Source organism: Neophocaena asiaeorientalis, unplaced genomic scaffold (genome assembly GCF_003031525.2).
Source record: "Neophocaena asiaeorientalis asiaeorientalis breed wild unplaced genomic scaffold, Neophocaena_asiaeorientalis_V1.1 scaffold39, whole genome shotgun sequence".
In the NCBI taxonomy this organism is placed as follows: domain Eukaryota; kingdom Metazoa; phylum Chordata; class Mammalia; order Artiodactyla; family Phocoenidae; genus Neophocaena; species Neophocaena asiaeorientalis.
In genome coordinates, this window is record NW_020175670.1 from 6,996,247 (window position 1) to 7,019,867 (window position 23,621).

General features: G+C 36.3%; 1 protein-coding gene across 3 annotated transcripts in view; it reads left to right on the forward strand.

Annotated features, from left to right (window-relative positions):
* The window catches only part of TMEM156 (transmembrane protein 156), a 50,347-nt gene that overhangs the window by 10,259 nt on the left and 16,467 nt on the right, over positions 1 to 23,621 (forward strand). For 2 of the 3 annotated variants that reach the window (XM_024731705.1, XM_024731704.1), the window contains exons 2-5: positions 13,273 to 13,542; positions 14,505 to 14,765; positions 17,965 to 18,084; positions 20,278 to 20,361. In XM_024731705.1, coding sequence (XP_024587473.1) covers positions 13,273 to 13,542; positions 14,505 to 14,765; positions 17,965 to 18,084; positions 20,278 to 20,361 — 735 coding nt within the window. Of the gene's footprint in view, positions 1 to 11,201; positions 11,301 to 13,272; positions 13,543 to 14,504; positions 14,766 to 17,964; positions 18,085 to 20,277; positions 20,362 to 23,621 lie in introns of all 3 variants that reach the window. The other variant, XM_024731706.1, reaches the window with a different exon arrangement.

The window sequence follows — 23,621 nt, forward strand, 5'->3', positions numbered from 1 at the left end:
CAAATATAATGTATGTAATTATTTTAAGTTGATGATCTCTTATGTTTGCATGTATTATAATAACCCTGCATTTTTACTATCCCCCAAATGTTTAATGCCTTTGACATCATATTTTACATTTTTTTGTTCTGTGTATCCCTTAACTACTTACTGTAGATGTAGATGATTTTACTACTTTTGTTTTTTAACCATCACAATATAAGTGGTTGATCTACTGTTTGCTTTCACCAATGGGATTTTTCCCTTTGTAACTTCATATTTCTAGCTGTGGTCTTTTTTTTCCACTTAGAGTAGTCCATTTAATATTTCTTGTAAAGCCAGTTTAGTGGTTCTGAACTCTTAGCTTCTGCTTATCTGTAAAACTCTTTATATTTCCTACAAATCTGAATGATAGCCTTGCAGGATAGAGTGTTCTTGGTTGTAGGTTTTTTTCCTTTCATCATTTTGAATATATCCCTTCTGGCCTGCAAAGTTTCTGCTGAGTTGAGAGTTTTATGGGAGTTTCCTTATACGTAACTAGTTGCTTTTGCCTTGCTGATTTTAAGATTCTCTTTAATTTTCACCATTTTAATTATAATGTGTCTTGGTGTGGACCACTTTGGGTTCATCTTATTTGGGACTTTCTGTACTTCTTGAACCTGGATGTCTATTTCCTTTCCCAGGTTAGGAAATTTTTTAGCTATTATGTCTTCAAATAAATTATCTGTACATTTCTCTCTTTCTCTTCTCCTGGGATCCCTATAATGCAAATATTAGTATGCTTGAAGTTGAAAAAAATTCCTTTTTCTGTTCAACTTGGATGATTTCCACTACTTTGTCTCCTAGTTTGCTAATCTTTTTCTCCGTATCATCTAATCTATTGTTGATTCCTTCTAGTGTGTTTTTTATTTCAGTTATTGTATTCTTTAGCTTTTAGGTTCTTCTTTATATTTTCTCTTTGTTAAACCTCTCACTGTGTTCATTTATTCATCTGAGTTCATTGAGCATCTTTATGATCATTGCCCTGAATTCTTTATTGGGTAGATTGCTTATCTCAACTTCACTTAGTTCTTCTGGGATTTTGTCTTTTTCCTTTGTTTGGAACATATTCCTCTGTCTCCGGATTTTGCCCAGTTCTCTGTGTTTATTTAGTTGTATTTGTTAGGCCATTTACATTTCCCAATCTTGGAGAAGTGGCCTTATGTAGGAGAAGTCTCATGGGGCCCAACAGAACACTCCTTCGTGGTCACTGGAGTGATATGCTCTAGGGGTACTTTCTACTTGGCTGTGTGGGCCCTTCTGTTGTTTTGGGGCCAACTATTGTTTGCACTCTGGTAGGCGGGGCTGGCCCCTGGCTGGTTGGCTGCCAGGCTCTGCTTGTGTGGTGGCTGCTGGCCAGCTGGTGGAGCCAGGTCCTGGTGCAGCTGGCTGTGGGGCCTGCGGGGGCCCGGTGCTAGTGGCTGGCCTGCTAGTGGGTGGGTAAGCCCCTGATGCTAATAGGCTGGAGGGAGGACTCCAAAATGGCACTTTCCAGCACCTATGTTCTTGTGGTAGAATGAGCTCCCAAGAATGGCTGCCACCAGCATCTACGTCCACAAGCAAGAATCTCAGGTGCTTCCCACGTCGCTGGGAGGCTCTCCAGGATCAGCCTGACCCAGGCTTCTTTCAAGCCTACTTCTATGCTGAGACTTGGGGGGTGTGAAATTTTCAGTGGAGTCCCTGTTTCCTACAGCCCTCTGACTCTCCCATATGTAAACCTCTCTGGCCTTCAAAACCAAGTGTTCTGGGGGCTCATGTTTCTGGTGCAGAACCCCTGGGCTAGGGAGCCCAAAGTGGGGCTCAAACCCCTTGCTCCTTGGAGAGAACCTTTGCAGTTGTGATTATGCTCCCATTTGTGGGCCACCTACCTGGAGGCATGGTCTTGACTGTGCCACGTCTCTGCTCCTCCTTCCCATCTAATTGTGCTTTCTTCTCTATATCTTTAGTTGTGAAAAATCTTTTCTGCTAGTCTTCAGGTTGTTCTCATTGATAGTTGACCTATAAATATCTGTTATTTTCGTGTGCCCATGGGAGGATGTGAGCTCAAGATCTTCCTACTCTGCCATCTTGTCTACACCTCTGGCAGCTAATATTTTTAAATTGCTGAATTTAGCTACAGAATATCCAGTAATGATGAAAGATCTTTAGAAACAATTGGCTACATTTTGTTCGGTTTGACTTTTTTTTTAAAAGACATAATTTACATATAATAAAATGGAAAGGTCCTAAGTGTTCAGTTTCATGAAGTTTCACAGTTGTATGCACCTATCTATCACCCCATACAAGGTACAGCTTGTCATCACTCTCAGGAAGATTCCTTCTGCTCTTTCCGATCAACTCTCCTTCCAACCCCAAGGCAACTTTCTGGCCTAGCTCACCATAGTTTAGTTTTGTCCCTTCTTATACTTCGTATTTTTTAAAAAATACATTTATTTATTTATTTATTTGGCTGCACCAGGTCTTAGTTGTGGCATGCGGGATCTACTGCCCTGACCAGAGGATTGAACCCAGGCCCCCTACACTGGGAGCATGGAGTCTTAACCACTGGATCACCAGTGAAGTCCCTTATACTTTGTATAAATGGAATAATCACAAAGTATCTACTTTTGGTCTGGCTTCTTCAGCTTAGTATAATGTTTCTGAGATTAATCCATGTTATTGAGTATATCAGTAGTTCCCTTCTGTTTATTGCCAAGTAGCCCATTGTCCAAATACACTACAATTGTCCTTTCAACCACTGGGTTGTTTCCAGTTTTTGGCTATTATAAAAATGCGGTTATGAACATTCTTCTACAGATCTTTGAATAAATATATATTTTCATTTCATTGGATAACCATCTAGTAGTGAAATAACTGAGTATATTTAATTTTATAAGAAATTACCAAATGCTTCTCCAGAGGAGTTGTACTCACTATAACTCATGGTAAAATTTATCTTCTCTGGTTTATATCTAATATATTGGAGCAATAATACTTAGAATATATATATATTGTCTGAAATAATCTATGCTTCCTTAGAGTTCTCTGACAACTGATTAACAGAGGAATAACCTAGGCATTGGGAAAATATGACATAAAGTAGTTTCTGGAGCTCCTGTTGTGGGCCAAACAATGAAGATTTTATTATAAATTATCACTTACTTTTGAAGTACAACAGATAGATGAGACTTCTGTTCTTGCAGTCATACTTTAAAAAACACTTCTGGCACAAAATATCTAAAAATACAAGATTAAACATATTAAAAACTTTAAAAATACATAGTTGAACTGATAAGAAAATAAAAAAACTCCTTAAAGATGGAAAATGACTAGAAATTACAAATCTAGGTGGATAAGCAAGAGTGAAGAAATTGGTCACCTCAGGAGTATCTACCAATTCCTGGTGGCTAGAGTCTCAGTTTCATTGGGCCATGCATGGGCAGGACATGTAAGTCTGGGACTCAAAAGATGATATGCTCCATGAAAGAGTAATCAAGGAAAATAACCTGTTGGTTTGTAAGTAAATTTTGTAAGGAAAAAATTCCTTTGAGAGTCTGTGAACACAAGATGGTCATAATTTGGATACTGAGGGTCATTGTCTATGAGGTGTGAAAAGCCCAATCCAAAAATTTAATTTAAAGTGATTTTGGATTAATGGTGTCATTAGACATCAAGTAGAGGCAAACACAATCCTCTCTGGAAGAAAATACCTTCAAACCAGACCTCAGATATTCCTGAATAAAATTCTAAGGAACGTGTGCTACTATCAAAAATCATAAAATATATTAAGACTCCAGTTGACAAGAGTCAACAGAAACAACAAATATAATTGGATCTTTAAAGAATTCAGATATCAGAATTATGAGATATAAAATAAGTAATTTGTTTCAATACATTAAAAATGGTATCAAAATGTATGATTAAGAAACAAGATTATTAAATATAACCAGGCAGATTTGAAAAAGAACCCTACTAGAAATTCTAATTATGAAAATATAATAATTTGAAGTAGAAACACAAGGAATGCAATAAATAGATTAGATGCAACTGAATAGTGAATTAATGAAGTGGATTGTAGATGTAAGGAAATTACTTAGAACACATTTCAGAGAACCAAAGAAATAGAAAATGTGAAACAGAGTTGAATTAGAAATAGCTCTCCATGGGAGAACAAAGGGAGATGTTTCTAATTAAACCTATGAAAGGAGAGAAGAGACAGAATGGGGAAAATGTTTGTAGAGATGTGACTGATAATTTTACAGAAGCAATGAAGGACTCAAATCCTCAAATTCAGGAAACCCAATAAATTCTAGATAGAATAAATAAAAAGAAATTCTGTAGAACATGAAACCTAAAGAGATCTTAAAAATAACCAGAGATAAAGGCAGATTGTCTTTAAAGGAACAATAGTTAGGCTGAGAACTCACTTCTTGAAAGCAACAATGAAAATCAGAAGGCAATGGAATAATGTCTGCTAAGTGCTGGGGAAAATTATTGTCAATCTAGAATTGGTGAGATATATATCTTCAGATGAACAAAAACAGGGAGTGTATAATCAGCAGATCCTCAGTAAAGGAACTGCTAGAGAATTAATTTCAGGAGAAAGAATATAATCCCAAGAGAAAAGACAGAGATGAAAGAAGAGGTGGCAGGAAAAGAACCCTCAACAACAATTATAAACATATGAGTAAATCCAAATAAATCTTGAAAATATTACTGTATAAAACAAAACTAACTACTAATTTGTGTGTTAATGAAAAAACAAGGTAGAACTAAAATGTTGTTTAAAAATAGCATTTAAGTCAGGAAGGATGTGATCAGAGTTAAAGTATTCTAAGATCCTTATATTGTTTGAAAGAGGGTAACATTAATGATTAGCTTTAGACTTGTTAAGGATGCCTGTTAAAAATTACTAAAATAATAGAAATATAGTGTCTAACCTGCAAATAACTAAAGGGAAAAACAATGGAATTTAAAAAATCATTAAATCAATAGATAACAAGAAAGGTAATAGGGAAAGTGGTAAAAATAGAAAGCACTAAATAATATGATGGAGTTAAATCCAAATATATCAATGATCTCAGTAAATGTAAGTAGGTAAATCTATCCAGGTAAAAACACAAAAAATTATCAGGTTAAATTTTTTAAATTTCAGCAATATGACATTTAAACGAGACGCATCTAAAGCATTAGAATATGAGAAAGATAAAAATAAAAGGATGAGGCTTCCCTGGTGGCGCAGTGGCTGAGAGTCCGCTTGCTGATGCAAGGGACACGGGTTCGTGCCCCAGTCCGGGAAGATCCCACATGCTGCGGAGTGACTGGGCCCGTGAGCCATGGCTGCTGAGCCTGCGCGTCCGGAGCCTGTGCTCTGCAACGGGAGAGGCCACAACGGTGAGAGGCCCATGTATCGCAAAAAAAATAATAATAGTAAAATAAAATAAAAGGATGAGAAAAATATAAGGTACAAATAGTAACTGAAGAAAGCATGTATCACTGTCTTAATATAAGATTTTAAGATCAAAGTCATTATTAGCAATAAAGAAGATCAGTATGTATGGAAAAGCGTTCACTTCACAAAAATATCTATCAGTTCTAAATTTGTATGCCCCTAATGAGATAGCTTAAAAGAGACATTTATAAATTCATTATTAGAGTGGGAGATTTTAAACATGATCCTCCAGTATAAAATATAATCAGACAGATAATAAGAATACAGATGATTCAAATAATTTATATAACTTGTTTTATCTAATGACATATTTAGAATACTTAACTCAACATCTGGAAATACATATTATTTTGGCACACTTATGAAACATTAATACAAATTCACCACATACTAGGTTATGAAAGTAAGTAAGCTTCAATAAATTTCAAACAATCTTTAATATATATCTGACTAAATGCAATTAAGCTAGAATCTAGTAACAAAAAGCAAACTAAAAACAAACACTGTATTTGGAAATGTAAAAATAAGCCATGGATGAGAAGAAATCATAATGAAAATTAGAAAATGGTAAAAATTAATGATAATAAAATAATATCTATTAAAACGTGGGATATTATAAAAATGGCAGATATTTAGATGAAAATTTATAGCTTTAAGTACTTATATGTAAGATGTCAGAAGAAAGACAGTGAGATAAACCCAAGGAAAGTAGAAGGCAGGAAATAATAAAGACGAAAGCAAAAGTCAATGAAATTAAAAGATACAATAGAAAGGATCAATAAAGTCAAAAGTTGGTTCTTTGGAAAGACTAATTAAATGGACACACTTCTGGAATGACTGATGTATTAGTTTCTTATGGCCACTGTAAAAATGACTGCAAACAGTAGCTTCAAACAGCACAAATATATTATCTTACAGCCTGTAAGAAGTCCCACAGAGTTTTCACTGAGCTAAAATCAAGGTGTTAGTAGGGTTACATTCATTTCAGAGGCTCTAGGAAAGAATACATTTATTTTCTTGTCTTTTCCAGCTTCTGGAAGCTGCCTGCTTTCCTTGGCTTGTGGCTTCCTTCCATCTTCAAAGCCTGTTGAGTTTTTCTCCCATCTGACACGTGTATGATTACATTATGCCCACCCAGATAATCCAGGATCATTTCCTTATTTTAAGAACAGTTCATTAGCAATTTGAATTCCATCTTTTCCTTTAATTCCTCTTTGCCATATAATATAACATATTCACAGGTTCTGGGAATTAGGATACGGACATCTTAGGGAGGCCATTATTCTGCCTACTAAAACTGAATAATCAAAAGAGAGAAGGCACAAGTAACAAATGTTAGGAATGAAAAAGGGACATAGAAATTTAAAATATAATGAGATTATTATGAATAACTTTAAGTCAATAAAGTTAAAATATAAAGACACATTTCTAGAAAAATATAACTTACCAAAACTTACTTGGGAAGAAATGGAAAACCCAAGAATCATACAGCAATAAATAAAATTGAACCAGTGGTTTAATTTTCCTGAAAAAGCACTAGGTTCAGATGGTTTTATATGCAAGTTCTGTCAAACTTTCAAGAAATGGATTGAACAGATAAATGCAATTTTATTTTTATTTATTTATTTTAACATCTTTATTGGAGTATAATTGCTTTACATTGTTGTGTTAGCTTTTGCTGTATAACAAAGTGAATCAGCTATACGTATACATATATCCCCTCCCTCTTGCATCTCCCTCCCACCGTCCCTATCCCACCCGTCTAGGTGGTCACAAAGCACTGAGCTGATCTCCCCGTGCAATGCATAAATGCAATTTTATAATAAACCTTTTTAGAAAATAGAAAAAGGGGAACATTTTCCAATTTATTTTTAAGGCTAGTATATCTTAGTATCCAAACCCAACAAAGACAAAAAGGAAAACTTTACAGGCCAATCTCATTTATAAATATAGGTAAAAAACATTTAAACAAAACATTAAGAATCTGATTGCAGCAATGTACAAAAATGATCAAATTAGATTTATTCCTGGAATGCAAGATTGAGTTAGCATTAGAAAATCTAATAATGTAATTCACTGTATTAACTAATTAAAGAAGAAAGACTATATAAGCATCTCAATAGTTGTTGAAAGAGCATTCAATTATATTCAACAGCCCTTATAATTAAAAACTCTTAGCAAACTAGGAATAGAAGAGACCTTCCTTAAAGTGAAACGGGATATCTAAAAATGATTCTACATCACTCTCAGCGTTGAACATCATAAGCATGCAGGAGCAAGCAAAGATGTCTGCTCTCAACACCTCTATTTATCATGGTACTGGAAGTCCTAGTCAGTGCCTTAAGACAAGCAAAAGAAATAAAAGGTATAAGGATTGAAAAGCAAGATATAAAGGTGTCATTACCTGCAGTCAACATGCATAGCTGCATAGAAAACTCAAAAGATTTATAGGAAAAATTAAAATTAATAAGGAAGTTTACAAGTGGTAAAAAATAAAATTGATATCCAAGAGTCAACTGTATTTCCATGTACCACTAATAAACAGAAAACATATTTCTTGAAAGATACTATGGGCAATAGCAACAAAAAATAAGGTAGCCAGGAGGAAATCTAACAAAAGATATATGGGACCATAATGGTGAAAATTTGGAAGCTTTATTAAAAGATATCAAAGAATACCTATAAAAATAGAGAGAAAAAAAGGAAGAAAGGAGTGATAGGAGAAACTCAGTAGCATATCTTTTTTCTCCAACTGATTTTGAGATTCAAGTCAGAATCACAACTGGGTTCTTCACTGAACTTAGTAAGCTGATTCTAAAATGTATTGGAAAGAGCAAAGGGTCAAGAATCGCTAAGATGTTCCTAAAGAAAATGAACAAGGTGAGGGGATTTTTCCTGTCAGATATAAGAGCTTTACAGAGCAAAAGTAATTAAGTCAGTAAGATATCTTTGCCAAGATAGAAAAATGGACTGATGGAACAAAATTGAGAACCCGGAAACACAGTCATACATACATGGATACTTTGATAGATTATAGAGATGTCATTACAGATAGTGGGGAAAAGATAGACTACTTAATAATTGGTAGTACAATTGATTATCACACGTGGGAGAAATTAATCTGGTTTCCTACTTCATACTGTACACAGTATCAGATAGATTAAGAACTTAAACATAAAAGGCAACACTTCAAAACTTTTAGAAGACCATGTGGGTGAAGATCTTTTTAAAGGAGAAGGATTCTTTTTTTTTTATAAATTTATTTACTTATTTATTTTATTTTTGGCTGCGTTGGGTCTTCGTTGCTTCGCGCGGGTTTTTCTCTAGTTGTGGCGAGTGGGGGATACTCTTTGTTGTGGTGTGCAGACTTCTTACCTCAGTGGCTTCTCTAGTTGCAGAGCACGGGCTCTAGGTGCGCGGGCTTCTGTAGTTGTGGCACGCAGGCTCAGTAGCTGTGGGTCATGGGCGCTAGAGTGCAGGCTCAATAGTTGTGGCACATGGGCTTAGCTCCTCTGCGGCATGTGGGATCTTCCCGGACCAGGGCTTGAACCCATCTTCCCTGCATTAGCAGGCGATTCCTAACCACTGTGCCACCAGGGAAGTCCAGGAGAAGGATTTCTTAAACAAGACACTAAGCACAAATTGTAAAGAAAATGATTGATAAATTCAATACATTCAAGTTAAGAGCTTCCTTTAACTAAAAGATCATGAAGAAAATGAATGGACAAGGTACAAACTGTGAGAAGATATCTTAATAGAAAATGTAAAGAACTCCTTAAAATTTTTAAAAGGAAAGTTAAAAACTCCTAAACATTAATAAGAAAAAGACAAACAACCTACCAGAAAAATCGAAAAATAGAAAAAGTAGGGAAAACCAGGAAGATACACTTTTAAACCATGATGAGGTTCTATTTAACATTCACTGAATTGTCAAAACTTGAAAAGTGCTGGCCAAGATATGCGTCAATGGGAAACCTTTACACACTGCAGGTGGGAGATTAAATTGGTCCAACTGCTTTGTACAATGATTTGGCATTTTCTAGTAAAATCAAAGGTGTGCATACTGAATACCCAGCAATTTCATTCAATATGTATGCTAGAGAAACTTCTGTATTTGTGTACCAGGAGACATGTTCATGAATATTCATAGTAGCGCTATTTTAAAATAAGCTTTATTGAGATATAATTTATATATAATAAAATGCTGCCATTTTTAAGTATAAAGTTTGAGGTTTGACAAATGTTTACAGCAATGTAACTATCAACACAATCAAGATATACAACTTTCCAATACCTCCAAAATGTCCCTCTTTCTCCTTTGCAGAAGAACCCTTCTCCCACTATCAATATATTTTTTCATTTTCTAGAACTTCATATGAATGGAATCACATTAGTATATAGTCACTTGTGTTTGGCTTCTTTCCTTTGGGATAATGCATTTGAGATTCATCCGTGTTGTTGTTTGTATCAGCATTTTCTTCCTTTTTGTTGCTGAGTAGTATTTCATTCTATGGATATGTCAGGAGTTGTTTATATATCCACTAGTTGTTGGACTTCTGGATTGTTTCCAGTTCTTAGCTATTATAAATTTTAAAGGTGCCATGAAAATTCATGTACAGGTATTTGTGTGGACATATGTTTTTATTTCTCTTTTGTAAACTACTAGGAGTAGAATTGTTGGGTCACATGCTAAGTACATGTTTAACTTAAAGAAAATAAAAATGTTTTCCAAAGTGGTTGTACTATTTTACATTCCTACCAACAATGTATGAGAGTTATGGTACACAGCAATATTATCCAGAACAGCAAAAATAGAAACAACCCAAATGCTCACTGTCAGAAGAATAGATACATAAATTGTAGTATATTCATTCAAAACGTACCGCAAATAATTAACTACAGCCATGTGTAGCAACACGACTAAAACATATTCTGCAAAAAAATCAAGTCATAGATGAATACCTACAATATAGTCCATATATATGTATACAGTATGCTAATGCAACAAAATTCAATGTGGTGCTTAACCTCTGTGAAAGAAGGAGTATGTAGGGGCAGGGAGGGATAGGGTGCTTTAGAGATGTTGCTAATATTCTATTTCTTAACCTGTGTGATAGATACATGGGTGTTCGTTTATTTTTATTATTCTTTAACTGGAACAATACATTTTATATAGGCTTGTATATGATATATGTTTACAATAAAAGTTAAAAAAGAAAATAAAGACAGTTTAACCTTACTCTTTGCTTTTCTTTAAAAAGAAAAAATCATTGACTTGGGCATTTGTCCTATACTGTAACTTATTTTCCTAATTCTAGTTAGTATTCTATATCCTTATCTTGAAAGATTGCAGTCTTAGTACTGGAGTAATTCTGGAATGCATTTCTATCTCTGGAAGTGAGAATTTAGATGTCTGACTCTCAGCAATATTAATGGCAGTAGTTAAATTCATATATCCTTGTTTATGAAGATGAGAATACAGCCCACCTGATAACAAAAATGATTGAGTAGAATTCATTTATTTCTTAAAATTATACTGGGGAAGGATATGTCCTGTATTTCTTTCTTTCCTAATTGAATTATTTAAAACTAAGATTTAAAAACCATCATAAAATGACCTCATAGCCAAATACAATGGATATATCTCAACAATTCTAGAAAGCCAAGTTTGTCACTTATTGGATAAGAAGACTGCAATATTGACAGTAAACATTTCTCTATGACAGTAAAAATTTCTCTATCTTCCTTCTAGGTCATAACATAAGAATATAAATTCAAGAAGTTGAAAATTTCATAAGATGAAAAATGCCAGTGAGGAAAATGGAAAGATGGCAAGAAATAATTTTTTCAGGTGTTTAGTAATACAAAAAATCTACAGATTATAGATTTCTATCAAATGATACATTCCTATCTTCTTTTTGAGACATTATTATTGAAGACAATTTTTTAAAAAATAGTTTTAATTTGATTACAACTTTGTTTACAAATATATTGAGACATTACAAAATTGTGTATTTGACTAAAATACAATCTCTACCTCCCAAAACTTTTATAGCAACTCAAGTATGAAATGTATTTATAGCTGGAAATTACATGTGAATTATTACAGAAGCAATTTCAAATGTAGAGGGCTGGTAAATGAACCTTTAATTTGTTAAGTAATAAAAATATCATCAGTAACGAAACAATTATGAAATTACTATCAAAGTACAAATTCAACAAGTAAAAAATGTGCTTTAATATAAATCAATAGCTTGATTTTCTTTTACGTTTGAATCAAGATGTATGACTAGGAGTAATCATTCTTAAAAATGAAGAAATTCTTTCATTGTGCTCCACATTATTTAGAAAATTTTAAAAATATATTTTGCCCCATGTGATTATGAGAAATGGTAAAGAAAGCCACATAAATGTGGAACTGAGCGTGTCAGCTTTTTTCTCATGCTAGTAAATGACTGTCAAATTGAGAATATCTGAAAGAGAGGTTACCTATTCCTTAGTTTATCATTACTGCTACATAGGGATTCCCAATTTTCATATAGTGAGCTTTAATTACTCATGTAGATTAAATCTTACATAATCTTATCTTAAATAAAGGATGAATTTAAAATTTTTACTTTGGAATATGGGTTTGCATTTTAATAATATACATTTGTACAATTTTCAAAAATATTTTCATATATATCACTTGATGCTACTATAACCCCACAAGGTTAGCAGGATCTTGTTATTATCTCTATTTTGCTAATGAGAAAATGAGACTTGTGGAGACAAAGTAAATTATTCAGGTATCTTGGCTAATAACAGCTTTAGCACTAAAGTCTTTGTCTTTTGCTTTGAACTCAGTCTTCCTTCTATTATGCCATTATTTCCAAATCTGATACTTGTCTTCACACCAAAATAAAAATTATGATGTTATCCTATTAAATTTCAAGTAGGTTGAATAATGTTCACCCAAATATATCAGGTGTTAATCCCTGGGAACCTATAAATGTTACCTTACAGGGAAAAAGGGTCTCTATACATGTGATTAAGTTAAGAATCTTGAGATGGGGAGATTATCCTGAGCCTTATCCCAGTGGGACCTAAATCTAATCACAAGTGTCCTTATAAGAGAGAGGCAGAGGGAGATTTGACACAGACAGAAGAGTAGAAGATGGAGATACAGAGGAGAAAGTAATGTGACCATGGAAGCAGAGGTTGGAGTGATGTGCTCACAAGCCAAGGAATGCCAACAGTCCCCAAAATTTGGAAGAGGTGCAAGGTCTTCAGAGGGAGTGTGGTCTTGGGAATGCTTTGATTTCAGACCAGTAACACTGGCATTGAACTTCTGGCCTTCAGGACTGTAAAAGAATAAATTTCTCTTGTTTTAAGCCACCAAGATTGTAGTAGTTTGTTACAGCAGCCCTCAGAAACTAATACAGAGATACTGTTCAAGTTTTCCATTCCCTGTTCAACTCCATGCAATTCACTTGAACCTCTATTTGGGAACAGATGGATTCAGAGGAAACTAAGGTTTGTCCATTAAAATTTTCCTAGAAAAGAGAATGGTTACAATGCTAGGGTTTCAAAGAACTTCTCAGCAGGACTTCTCTTCTCTGAAAATTAACAGGGAATGTTGACAAATTTTTTAAAAAATATTTAAATGGACTAGATATTGTTAATTCATGTGAAGACAAAGTCTTGTCAGTGATAAACTGAAATGTACTAAATCTGCCTAAGAAAAACTGGGAGCTTATTGTGTATTCATTTGAATGCCAAAAACTCAAAATTTTACAGTAAAGAAAGTTGTTTTTTGTTTTGTTTTGTTTTTTCCTTTATAGGAAACACGTTGGAGCTATCATGCCTGGAAGTATGTTTACAACCTAATTTCACCTATTCATTCTCCTCTTTAAATTTTTCTTTCGTGACTTTTCTGCAACCAATAAAAGAAACTCAGACTATTATGGGAATCTTTCTAAATCACTCCAGTTTTCAAAACTTCACCAGGATTTGCCAAGACATCACAAGTGAATTTAAAATGTGCTCCTCATGTTTGGCTTGTGAGTCCAAAGGAAACATGGATTTTATTTCTCAGGAACAAACATCAAAAGGTAAATGCAACAGAAAAGTGAGAATTAAAATTATCAAGGATAAATAACCTCATTCTGTTAAAAAAGTATTAATAATACATCCCAATGTTAAGTCTAGTGGCCCTGGAACACTCAGCCGTGTGGTGCTTAATGAGTGACTTACTTACAGGCTTTGAGATAGGATAATAACTTGTTCTTGGTTTACTTTATCAAAATATCTGTGCTTAAAATACATCAAAATGCCACTAATCCATGTATATTTAATGGTTAAAGTATTATTTAGCAAGCTCTCGTCAAAAGTACTGAAAAAATTCTAAGTAAACTTGCAGGTTCTCATATAAAATCACACTTGATTCCCCAAGGAGTCATTGAATCCTTGATGCATCCTTATAAATAAAAAAAATTTGGATATAGACATGCACACATAGGGAGAATGCCATGTGAAGATGAAAGCAGAGATCAGGGTGATGCTTCTATAAGACAAGAAACACTAAAGACTGCCAGCAAACCACCAGAAGCTAGAAGGGAAGCATGGGACACATTGTTCCTCACAGCCCTCAGAAGGAAGGAACCTTGTCAACACCTTAATCTTGAAAGTGTAGCCTCCAGAACCGTGAGACAATAAATTTCTGTTGTTTAAGCCACCCATTTTGTGGTACTTTGTTATGACAACCCTAGCAAACTAGTATAATGTGGGATGGGAAATATTGTTGTGGCCCTTTTGGAAAATAAAATCTGTCCCACAAGTCATCAGGAAAATGTTTGCTTTTTCTTTGAGATGCTCCAATTTTATTTCAAACTCACCTAGTTTTCACTCTCTTAAAAAATGTAAGCACTGTAATTGTTATTTTTAGTGCTGGTAACTTCTTCTTTCTACTCTTTTTTGTTGTATAGGAAGGAGGGGATTTAGTTTTGAGTTGTATGTGTTTTCTTACTATGTACTACTATTTTTTGTGAATAACATTTTCTTAATCTCTTTCTAGTTCTTATCATGAGAGGATCAACGGAAGTGAAGGCAAATGACTTTCATTCACCTTGTCAACATTTTAACTTCACTGTAACTCCTGTGGTTGACCACTTGGAGGGATGTAACATTACCTGTAATCTAAAAACACACACTAGAAGGTCAGCAATCGAAGAGGAAGATCCAGCCAAGGAAACAGATATAAACCATACTTGTAGAATTATGGAACACCCGACTAATTGTATAAATATTTCTTTGCACCTAGAAATGGATGTAAAATGTAAGTTTTTAAGGAAATTGGAGGGAAAAGGAGAATGGAATATAGACACAAAGTTAAGTAAGGACTATCACATTAACTGCATTGAAAGTTGAATAGTTGAAGAATTTTATTGATGAAAGAGCAACACTGGAAAGAATGTTAGCCCTTTATCTGTTTATTTTTCTTTCAAAATGTGCTTTTTGTGGAACCCAGCTGTACTCAGAGGTGGAGGAGACGTCTATGGGTTGTGATCTGAGGGGCATTAGAAAGACCCTCTGCCCCAGAATAACTTCTGGGAATGCCTATTAGCTGTGCTTGAGGTAACACTATCACACTTGTGTATTAAAGGATGATATTTCTTTTTAAATGTAAATATACAAATATATTGTGACGTGCTATTAAATTTTGAATTGATTTAACATGTCCTCTCTTAGAGCTGAGAAACAGACCTGAATTAAAGGGATTTTTGATATATTGCTGTGAAGTTAGGTGGGGTACAGATTAAGCATTTTGAGGCACTGGATGACTCTGAGGGAAAGGTAGGAGTCTGAAATATAAAACTTACATGTATCTTAATTCTGCTTAATGTTGATTAACACTCTAGTCTCCCTATCCTAAATTAACACAGTTGATCCTCACTACTAAGCAGGGTACCCTCACTTGACCCATAAACTCTACTCTTGAAGAGCATTTTATGATATAACCATTTAATGAGTGCCTGCTGTATGCCAATCAGTGTGCCAGGCACTGGAGACACAGAGATAGATGTATGTAAAACAATGGAGTCAGTGCAATCAGTGGGACAGGTGCTATGGCAGAGTAACTTGCTGTGTTTTCTGAGGTTCCAGACATAGGGAAGCCTTTCAGATTGCCTTAGAATGAGTTTCTAAAGCTTTAATTCTGTTAGAGGTAATTATTTTTAAATGTTATATTTATTTTAAAGCAAACGCAAATATATAATATGCATGCATTTTTAAAGTGAAATATAAGACTTGAAATAAATTTCTCCTGTGAGTTAGTTTGCCCAAGGCCCTACAGTCTCTGCAGTTAGGGGGGTATTTCAAGGTGTGTGTATGTGTAGGGGGTATGGGAGAGGATCTGAGAAGCTGAACAGAGGGATTAATTCCCTCTGGCTCAGGAATGAGGTTGGAGGTTTTGAAAAGACCACATAGAGAAGGAGACTATGATGAAATCTGAAAGATAAAGAGGTTTGGATTATAGATATTTAAAACTTATATTTGTTTCAGTGTCCATTTATGTATCTATCTAATTGCTTTTTATGTTTTCTAAAACATGAAGGAAAAATAAGCATTACCATATTCCTTATTTTGAGAATTAATTCTTGTGTTAATGGAAAAAATCATAAATTCCAAAGTGAAGTAGTAATTGACAGCTTTTATGGGGCCATAAATCAGAAAGATAACAGAGGTGTACAAATATGTAGCTTTTTTAACCTAATTTTTATTGGAGTATGGTTGCTTTATAATGTTGTGCTAGTTTCTGCTGTACAGCAAAGTGAATCAGCTATACATGTACACATATCCCCTCTTTTTTGGATTTCATTCCCATTTACGTTACCACAGAGCACTGAGTAGAGTTCCCTGTGCTACACAGTAGGTTCTAATTAGTTATCTATTTTATACATAGTAGTGCAAATATATAGTCTTGTATTTGGGGAAAAGTATACCTATTTTGCCATGTGTAGAAGATTAAAAATTTATTCATATTTTACTCTGCTGTCCAAAGAATAATTTGATCTCCCTTAAAAGTCCTATCTACTGGAGGGCAGCGGGGGGGCGGGGACTAAATTTAGTCCAGTCTGGTAAATTTACTCAGAAAAAATAATTTAATCTACCTCTTTAGATTTTTTTCAGACTCCTGTCCATTTCCCCTTGATCCTCTCCAAGACAGCTACAGGGACGGGGAGTAGGGGGACAGCATAGGATGTAGGGAGATACACTCATCTGTGTTCTCACTGGTGCTTTGGTGGGTGTTCTGGCTGGCTTGGCCCGAACTGTGTACATTCTGCTATTGTAATATAAATTTGGTGAATGCATGGTCCTTTTTTCATAGCTTGATCAGTGCCCCATGATACCTTGGTATTGGGCCCACCTTGACTCTTGCTGGCACTGCACATTTTCTATGCCAGTTAACTGCATGCGTTTATTTTGCTGAGTGAGGTATGCAAGTCTAAGTAGTATGGAATGATGTTAGGAAGGCCGAGTGCTGCCATTCCAGTCAACCTCTACCTTCTCCATTCAGTGTCTTCTCTAAATAAATGTTCACTGCCTATTTAATGTACATCTGCTTATGGAGTGGGGGACCTGTAAAAGGGGTACCCAGATCATGAGCCCCCAAACAGCAGTCATCTAAGGGTATTAAGAAATTATATATCCTGCTAAGTTGAATAAGTACTAGTTGTGTTTTGCATACAAGGAAGAGAGTACGTAGGGTGGCTTAGAAAATCAGTAGACAATTGTGTTTTGGACATAATGAAGCCAACCTCCTTTAAGTCACTGATTCCTGGGTCTGCTGGCCAGTGTGTGTTTATGGGACGAAAGAATATCGTGCTAAGCTATTGCTGATGGTGACTCTACTTCCATATTGCCTCACTGTCATTTGAATGAGCGATTTTTTACCTGTTTCCTTATTAAATTCAGGCGAGAGTAACTGTATGTTTCACTAATGCATGCACTTGATCTGATCATTGCCATGTGAGCCCCTGTGGAAAGAAGGTCTGATTAATCATCTACCCTGGTCTCTTATATGCCTCAATCCAACCTCTTTCTTTGCCTTTCCCTTTCTTCCCCATCCTCATCTTACACACTGCATCTTTGTTGATTTGAGGATACAGTTTTTGGTTGCTTGGTCCAGGGCCAAATTGTTAATCACAAATGGCTCTGATTCTGGCACTCTGCTTGCTGTGGTCTTAACCTAGTGATAGCAATGATAGCAAAACTAACATCAATATAACTTGGAAGTGAAATTAATCCTAGAATTTTGAAACTAAATGGATCCCTGGAAACCACTTGGTCATGTTTCTTCATTTAATACGTTAGGAAAGAACTCAGGAAAGCAAGTGACATTGTAACAGTGATGGTTATATATTCAACTTTTCAGTTATGGGCAGAATATATAGTAGAAGCCAGCTACTTCACCATATTGCCTCTTATCTGCTGCATCATTTTACCGTATTTTTATAGTACATTTTTTTTTGCAGATTTTATTTGTTCCATGAAGATCACTTGGTATGTTCTGGTTCTATTAGTTTTTATATTTTTGCTCATCTTCATTATCCACAAAATACTTGAAGCCCACAGGAGAGTGCAGAAGTGGCAGGGTAAGTATTGAAAAATAAATCCATCTTGGGAGAATTCATCTAGTATCAAGGTACTCCTAATCTTATCTGTAGGTTCGACTTCTTTTTCTAGTTCAATTTACCACTAACTGAGCACCTACTGTGTGTAAGTGGTGATTCTACGTAACCCAAGGAACATAAGCATAAGTAAGACATAGTGTCAGCACTCAGGGATTTTCATGTGTCTTTCTCCAGCCCAGACAAGTGAATAGAAGGGGAAGAAAGGCTGCGTGAACTGGAAGGAGTTGGTGGACTGGAGGTTGAGCAGAGCTTGGTGGAAGTGAAGGCAGAAGAGGGGTAGAAGAATAAGGAGTGGTGATAAAGAATTTCAGAGTTGGGGGTCTTGAGCTCTAGGCTCTAGGTGATGAGCAGGAGTCAATCTTTAATAAGTGTGGGGGGACAGTAGATTTTTGACTGTGAAGCACTAAAATGTGTAGTTGGAAATCAGGAAGTAGGGATGATATTAAAAAAGAATTAACTAGTATAACACGGGCATCCACCTATCAGAATGGACATTGACTGTCAACTACTATCGTGGTCTTATGGTGTGTACCCATGTATATACTGGCCCTACTGGTGTGTGAGCATGTATACATGACCCTTCTGGTGTGCACCCATGTACATACTGGCTGAATATCAGATCTGATGGACAGTGTATAATATGAGTAGTTGGTCTCTTAAAGACAGGATAAAATGTGTCATTATAAGACTAGGCTTTGGGGCTTCCCTGGTGGCGCAGTGGTTGAGAGTCCGCCTGCCGAAGCAGGGGACACAGGTTCGTGCCCCGGTCCGGGAAGATCCCACATGCCGCGGAGCAGCTGGGCCCGTAAGCCTGGTTGCTGAGCCTGCGCGTCCGGAACCTGTGCTCCGCAACAGGAGAGGCCACAACAGTGAGAGGCCCGCGTACCGCAAACAAACAAACAAACAAACAAAAAACTAGGCTTTGGAGTCAGGTGGACTTAGGTTAGAATCCTAGTGCTACCACTTACTAGTTATGTGACTTTGTGCAAGTTACTTGCCATATTTGAGTGTCCCTTTCCTCCTCTGTAAAACAAGAATAATCACCATTCCCACAGGGCTGAGGTAAGGATTGAACTAAAGAGATTACATAAGAAGTGTAACACAGGGCCCTGTGCCTAGTAGTTCTCAATAAAGGATAGTAGCATTGTGCTGGTGTAGTATTTCCCAAGGCTCTTGTGTTCTTTACCAGGCAAGGCTGTGTTAGTCCTTTCAGTAGGCAGAAAGAGTGGTTGCCTGTAGGGTTGAGTGAAAGTTTCATTAATTTTTTTGGCTAAGTGTTTGTTGGAGATATTTCTGAGAGCAGTTTCATATCAAGTCTTGTCATTGGTACCTTAGTATATACAGTCCTAAATGCATTGGTTAATAACATCATCAGTATTGTATATTTGTAGAATAAACATTTTCAGAACATTTTCATGAGATTTTTACTAGATTCTCAAAGTTTATAAACAGGGTATGTGCTATTCCTTTCATTTTTTATAGATGAAAAAAAACCCTGAGCCTCAGAGAGATTAAGTGTTTTGTCCAAAGTAATACAGCTAATAAAATGACAGAATTAAGACCCAGGGTCTTTCTAGTTTTGAAAATTATATTATTTTAAATAAACGTATATCATTTGCAATTAGTGCATAGTTTTGGGTTTCTTGATCTGTTTTTCTATAAATGACTACATATTAGGAAAGAGAGAATAGAAGCCAGATAGAAAAAAATGCCTAGAAAGAGACCGAGAGTGGGGAGTGACATTAAGTTTTTATGAACATCTACCTAAATGACAGGCTTACTGGCTTTCAAAAGCTGCCTTGCAAATCCAAGCATATGAAGTAGTGAAAAATACCACGCCATTTATGACATTAAATATTATTAAATATACATCAAATATTCTGTATTTATTTATTGTTTGTAATAATGTAAATAATATTCTGCATTTAAGAAGAGATGCATAATGACATTTATGGCAGTGGAGAAGCCACTGGTTTTAGAAAGTACCTATTTGTTAATGGAAAATAATAAGAAAAGGCTGTTAATGTCTTGTTACTCCAGGCTCTGCTGTGAATGGCCCATTTTCCTTGGTAATCCTTGGAACCAACATGGGGAATATATATTAAGAATGTGCTTGCTTATCATCTAAATATTTAATTTCTTTTCTTGGAATAGGTCATAAATACAAACCTACATCTGTCCTCTTAAGGGGAAGTGATTCTGAGAAACTGCGAACATTGAACGTGCAGGTCATTTCAGGTGAGTTCTGCGACATGCAGAGTACCACTTATGAAATTCCAACACTTCACCACTCACTATTGAGTAAACATAAGATCGAGTGATCTGAGCTCATTTAAATTAGTCTTGTAGCTGGAAGAAAGGAGCTGTGAGCAAATGAAATCTAGTTTAATATGTCTTATTATCAGGCGACAGTTATGATCAAAACTACCTCCTTAAATAATGGAAAGTTGGTTTAATTGGCAAGAAGAAATTCATGTGAGTAGGCAGAGGAGAGAAAGCAATAAGGAATAAGCCTCAGGTTTATTTTTAAATGAGACAAGATACCATTATTCCTTGGAATTGCAAGAAATAACTGCAGAGTGGGCATGGCTTTTGCTGGAGCCTTCGCTTAGCAGAGGGTGTCATTGTACAAAGAGAACGTCTAATAGCCCCAATTAAAAAGTCCCCTGTCCTCTCCTGAGAACTAGAAATGGAATAAGGGAATCCTAATTAGAGCAGCTAAGGGGGCTGTGAGCACAGATGCTGTGGTTCGATCTCGTTCTTCTAATTGTGAAATCTTCTGAATTCAAGTTGTCAAACCGCATTAAAAAGAAAGAGAGAGAGAATGCAATGTGGGCAAAGGCCTCTTTTTCATCAGGGAGAAATAATGTCCTTGACTCTTTGAAAACCACAGAATTTGACTAATGTTACCACAGCTCCTTGCACACAGCCAGGGAGCGGGCGCCTTCGTACTCTGTGACAAGTTAGATAAGGAGCTTCAAGTCTGGTATGTAAACGGTTTTCAAAAATGTAAGGAAACCGAACAAACCCCGAGTGCCCACCATAGCTACATCTGTAACCATGTGGAGATTTGCACAGCATTTCACTGGGAACCGTGCTGAGACCTTCCTTAGTTATTTAAACTAGGAGATACTCACACGCCTAGCGTGAGGAAAAATTGGGTTGGGTGCACCTAAAGAGCTCAATTGAAAAAAACTTAGACTTTCTAGTCTCATAATTAGCAGTAAAATTATTAACCTATGGCTAATAATAAGCATTAGCTAAGTAGTCATTTGACACCAGCTAAATGTGAAGAAAGTTGATGAACATTTTGTGGGGTCAGTGATAATTTTGTTTGATGAATGACATAAATATCATAGGGCGGTTTCAAATGGCAAAATTAACTTTTATGGGGAGAAAATTGCATTTACTCTGTTCTCCCCTCTTATCAGTACTCTGATGTTCATGTACCAGGCGTGTTTTAACCTGGTGCTGCTGGGCTTTTGGTTGCCTTAGGAATTCTGGTACTTTCTCTTTTTAAGTCATAAATTTGAGCATCACAGCCTCATCTGAGAAAAGATCAGTAGTTCCCATCAACCAATATAATCGGGGGAATCGCAAATTTGAAGTACTAGCTAACCACACGACTAACCTCACAGGTTCTATTTATGAGCCTGTGATTTTCATTCACCAGAGAAATCTGTCTCGGCCATCCTTTCCCTTTAATGGCTCTCACAAAAAAATCCTCTGGCTTTATTACCAGGCATATAATATTAATGTTTGGAGCAGGCCAAGAGGTGATGGCCTTTTTTAAAACCAAGAGGCCTTTTGAAGCTTAGCATCTTAAAGAGGGGTAGAAGCAGATGCTTTCTTGTTATATATATTCCTTTAACCTAAATACAATTTTCCCCTCCCATTATAAGTTGCTCTTTCTGAGAGCGAAATGGGAAGGAAACAATGTCTCCCCCGAGTGCTGTTTTTAAGGCCTCTCTTTGTAATGATGGATTATAGGCAGCAGTGAGAATCTAAGGGAAAAAAATGTGCCAGCGTGGTTCTCGGGAGAAGCAGTAACACGAGCGAAAAAAAAAAAAAATGTATTTCAAAGAGAGCAGTGAATATAGTCACATTCAGCCGAGCAGCTTGCTGTCAGCTCTGGCTGTACATTCCAGAATGTCTCTCTAGTTGTTCATGTATTGCAAAGTAAGTATTGTGACACACATACACACAGAGCTATAGATAACTCACACCCTCAAAAAGATAAGAGAGAAATAAGGAGAGATTACCAACACCCTGGCACTGCACGGGGCTTGGCATTTACTGGCGCAGGTTAAACACCGATAGAGTAAATGAGCCTCATCGCTGTAGAAAGAGATATCATACAGAATCAAATCCCAAGCTTTTATCATCTTTGGATCCCTGTCCCTAGCATAATATCTGGCATGTAGTTCATGCACAATAAAAGCTTAGTAAATCGCACAAACCTTAAGGGGAAATGAGTAAAAAGAGAAGATGAACGACAAATGAATCTTGGGGGTTGGGAAATGTGAAAACAAATGGAGAAACAAAGAGTGTTCAGAGGGAACATAATTCCATTTCATTGAAGAACATAAAATTCACTTTGTAGAATTGCTAAGGATATCAAAGAATACTTTAAAAAAGTCTTGAAGAAGAGATTTTGAGAACGATGCAAAAGCAACTTTGAAATGCATCCCTAGAAACAGTGCTTAATGAGTTGACCACATTGGGAGACCAAGGCCAGGGGCGGGAGCAATGTACTAAGACTCGAATTATTGGATGCAGACAATAGAAACCAACTTGGCTGACTTGGCAGAAAGGAAATTTATTGGAAAACCAGTAGGTAACCCATGCAAGCAACAGGAACATTAGGCAAGCTGAGCTTATGCAGGAGGCAAGAGAGGCCAAGCAGCCAAAAATACAGCCCCATAGGAATGGTCTGGTGAGAATGCCTCTGCTGGTGTCACCACCACTGGATGCTCCCTCTGGGCTGCTAGAGCTTCCCTTTGACCACCTTGCAACTTTGCAGCACTGTCCAGGATTGCAAGCCCTAAGGAGGGGTATCTGGTTGACTGAATGCAGGCCACAGATTGGTACTCTGGGTACCAGGAGGCAGGGAGAGGAGATATATGCCCCTCTGGCTTCCTGCATACTTGAGAGTACCCCTGAGATGTCCACATGCTGGTCAGCCAACAAATAAATATCTATAAGCATGACACTAGGTTCCTAGGATTCGAGCTTCCACTGCATGGGTCAGCCAAGGGAGTCCTGTCATCTCTCTACTTTGTCCATCAAAAATGGTGAGATCTTTAAAACTTGAAGTTCTTCACCTTCGAATATTCAACCAAAATCTGTTGAACACTGACTATGGGCCAGAAATTGTGCTAAGCATTGCCGATACAGTGGCTGTACCACAGCGCAGTCCCCGCCTCCATGGAGCTGACACCACCCTTCAGGAGATTCAATTCCTAGTTCCTTAGGAGAAGGGAAGCTAGTTAAGCTAT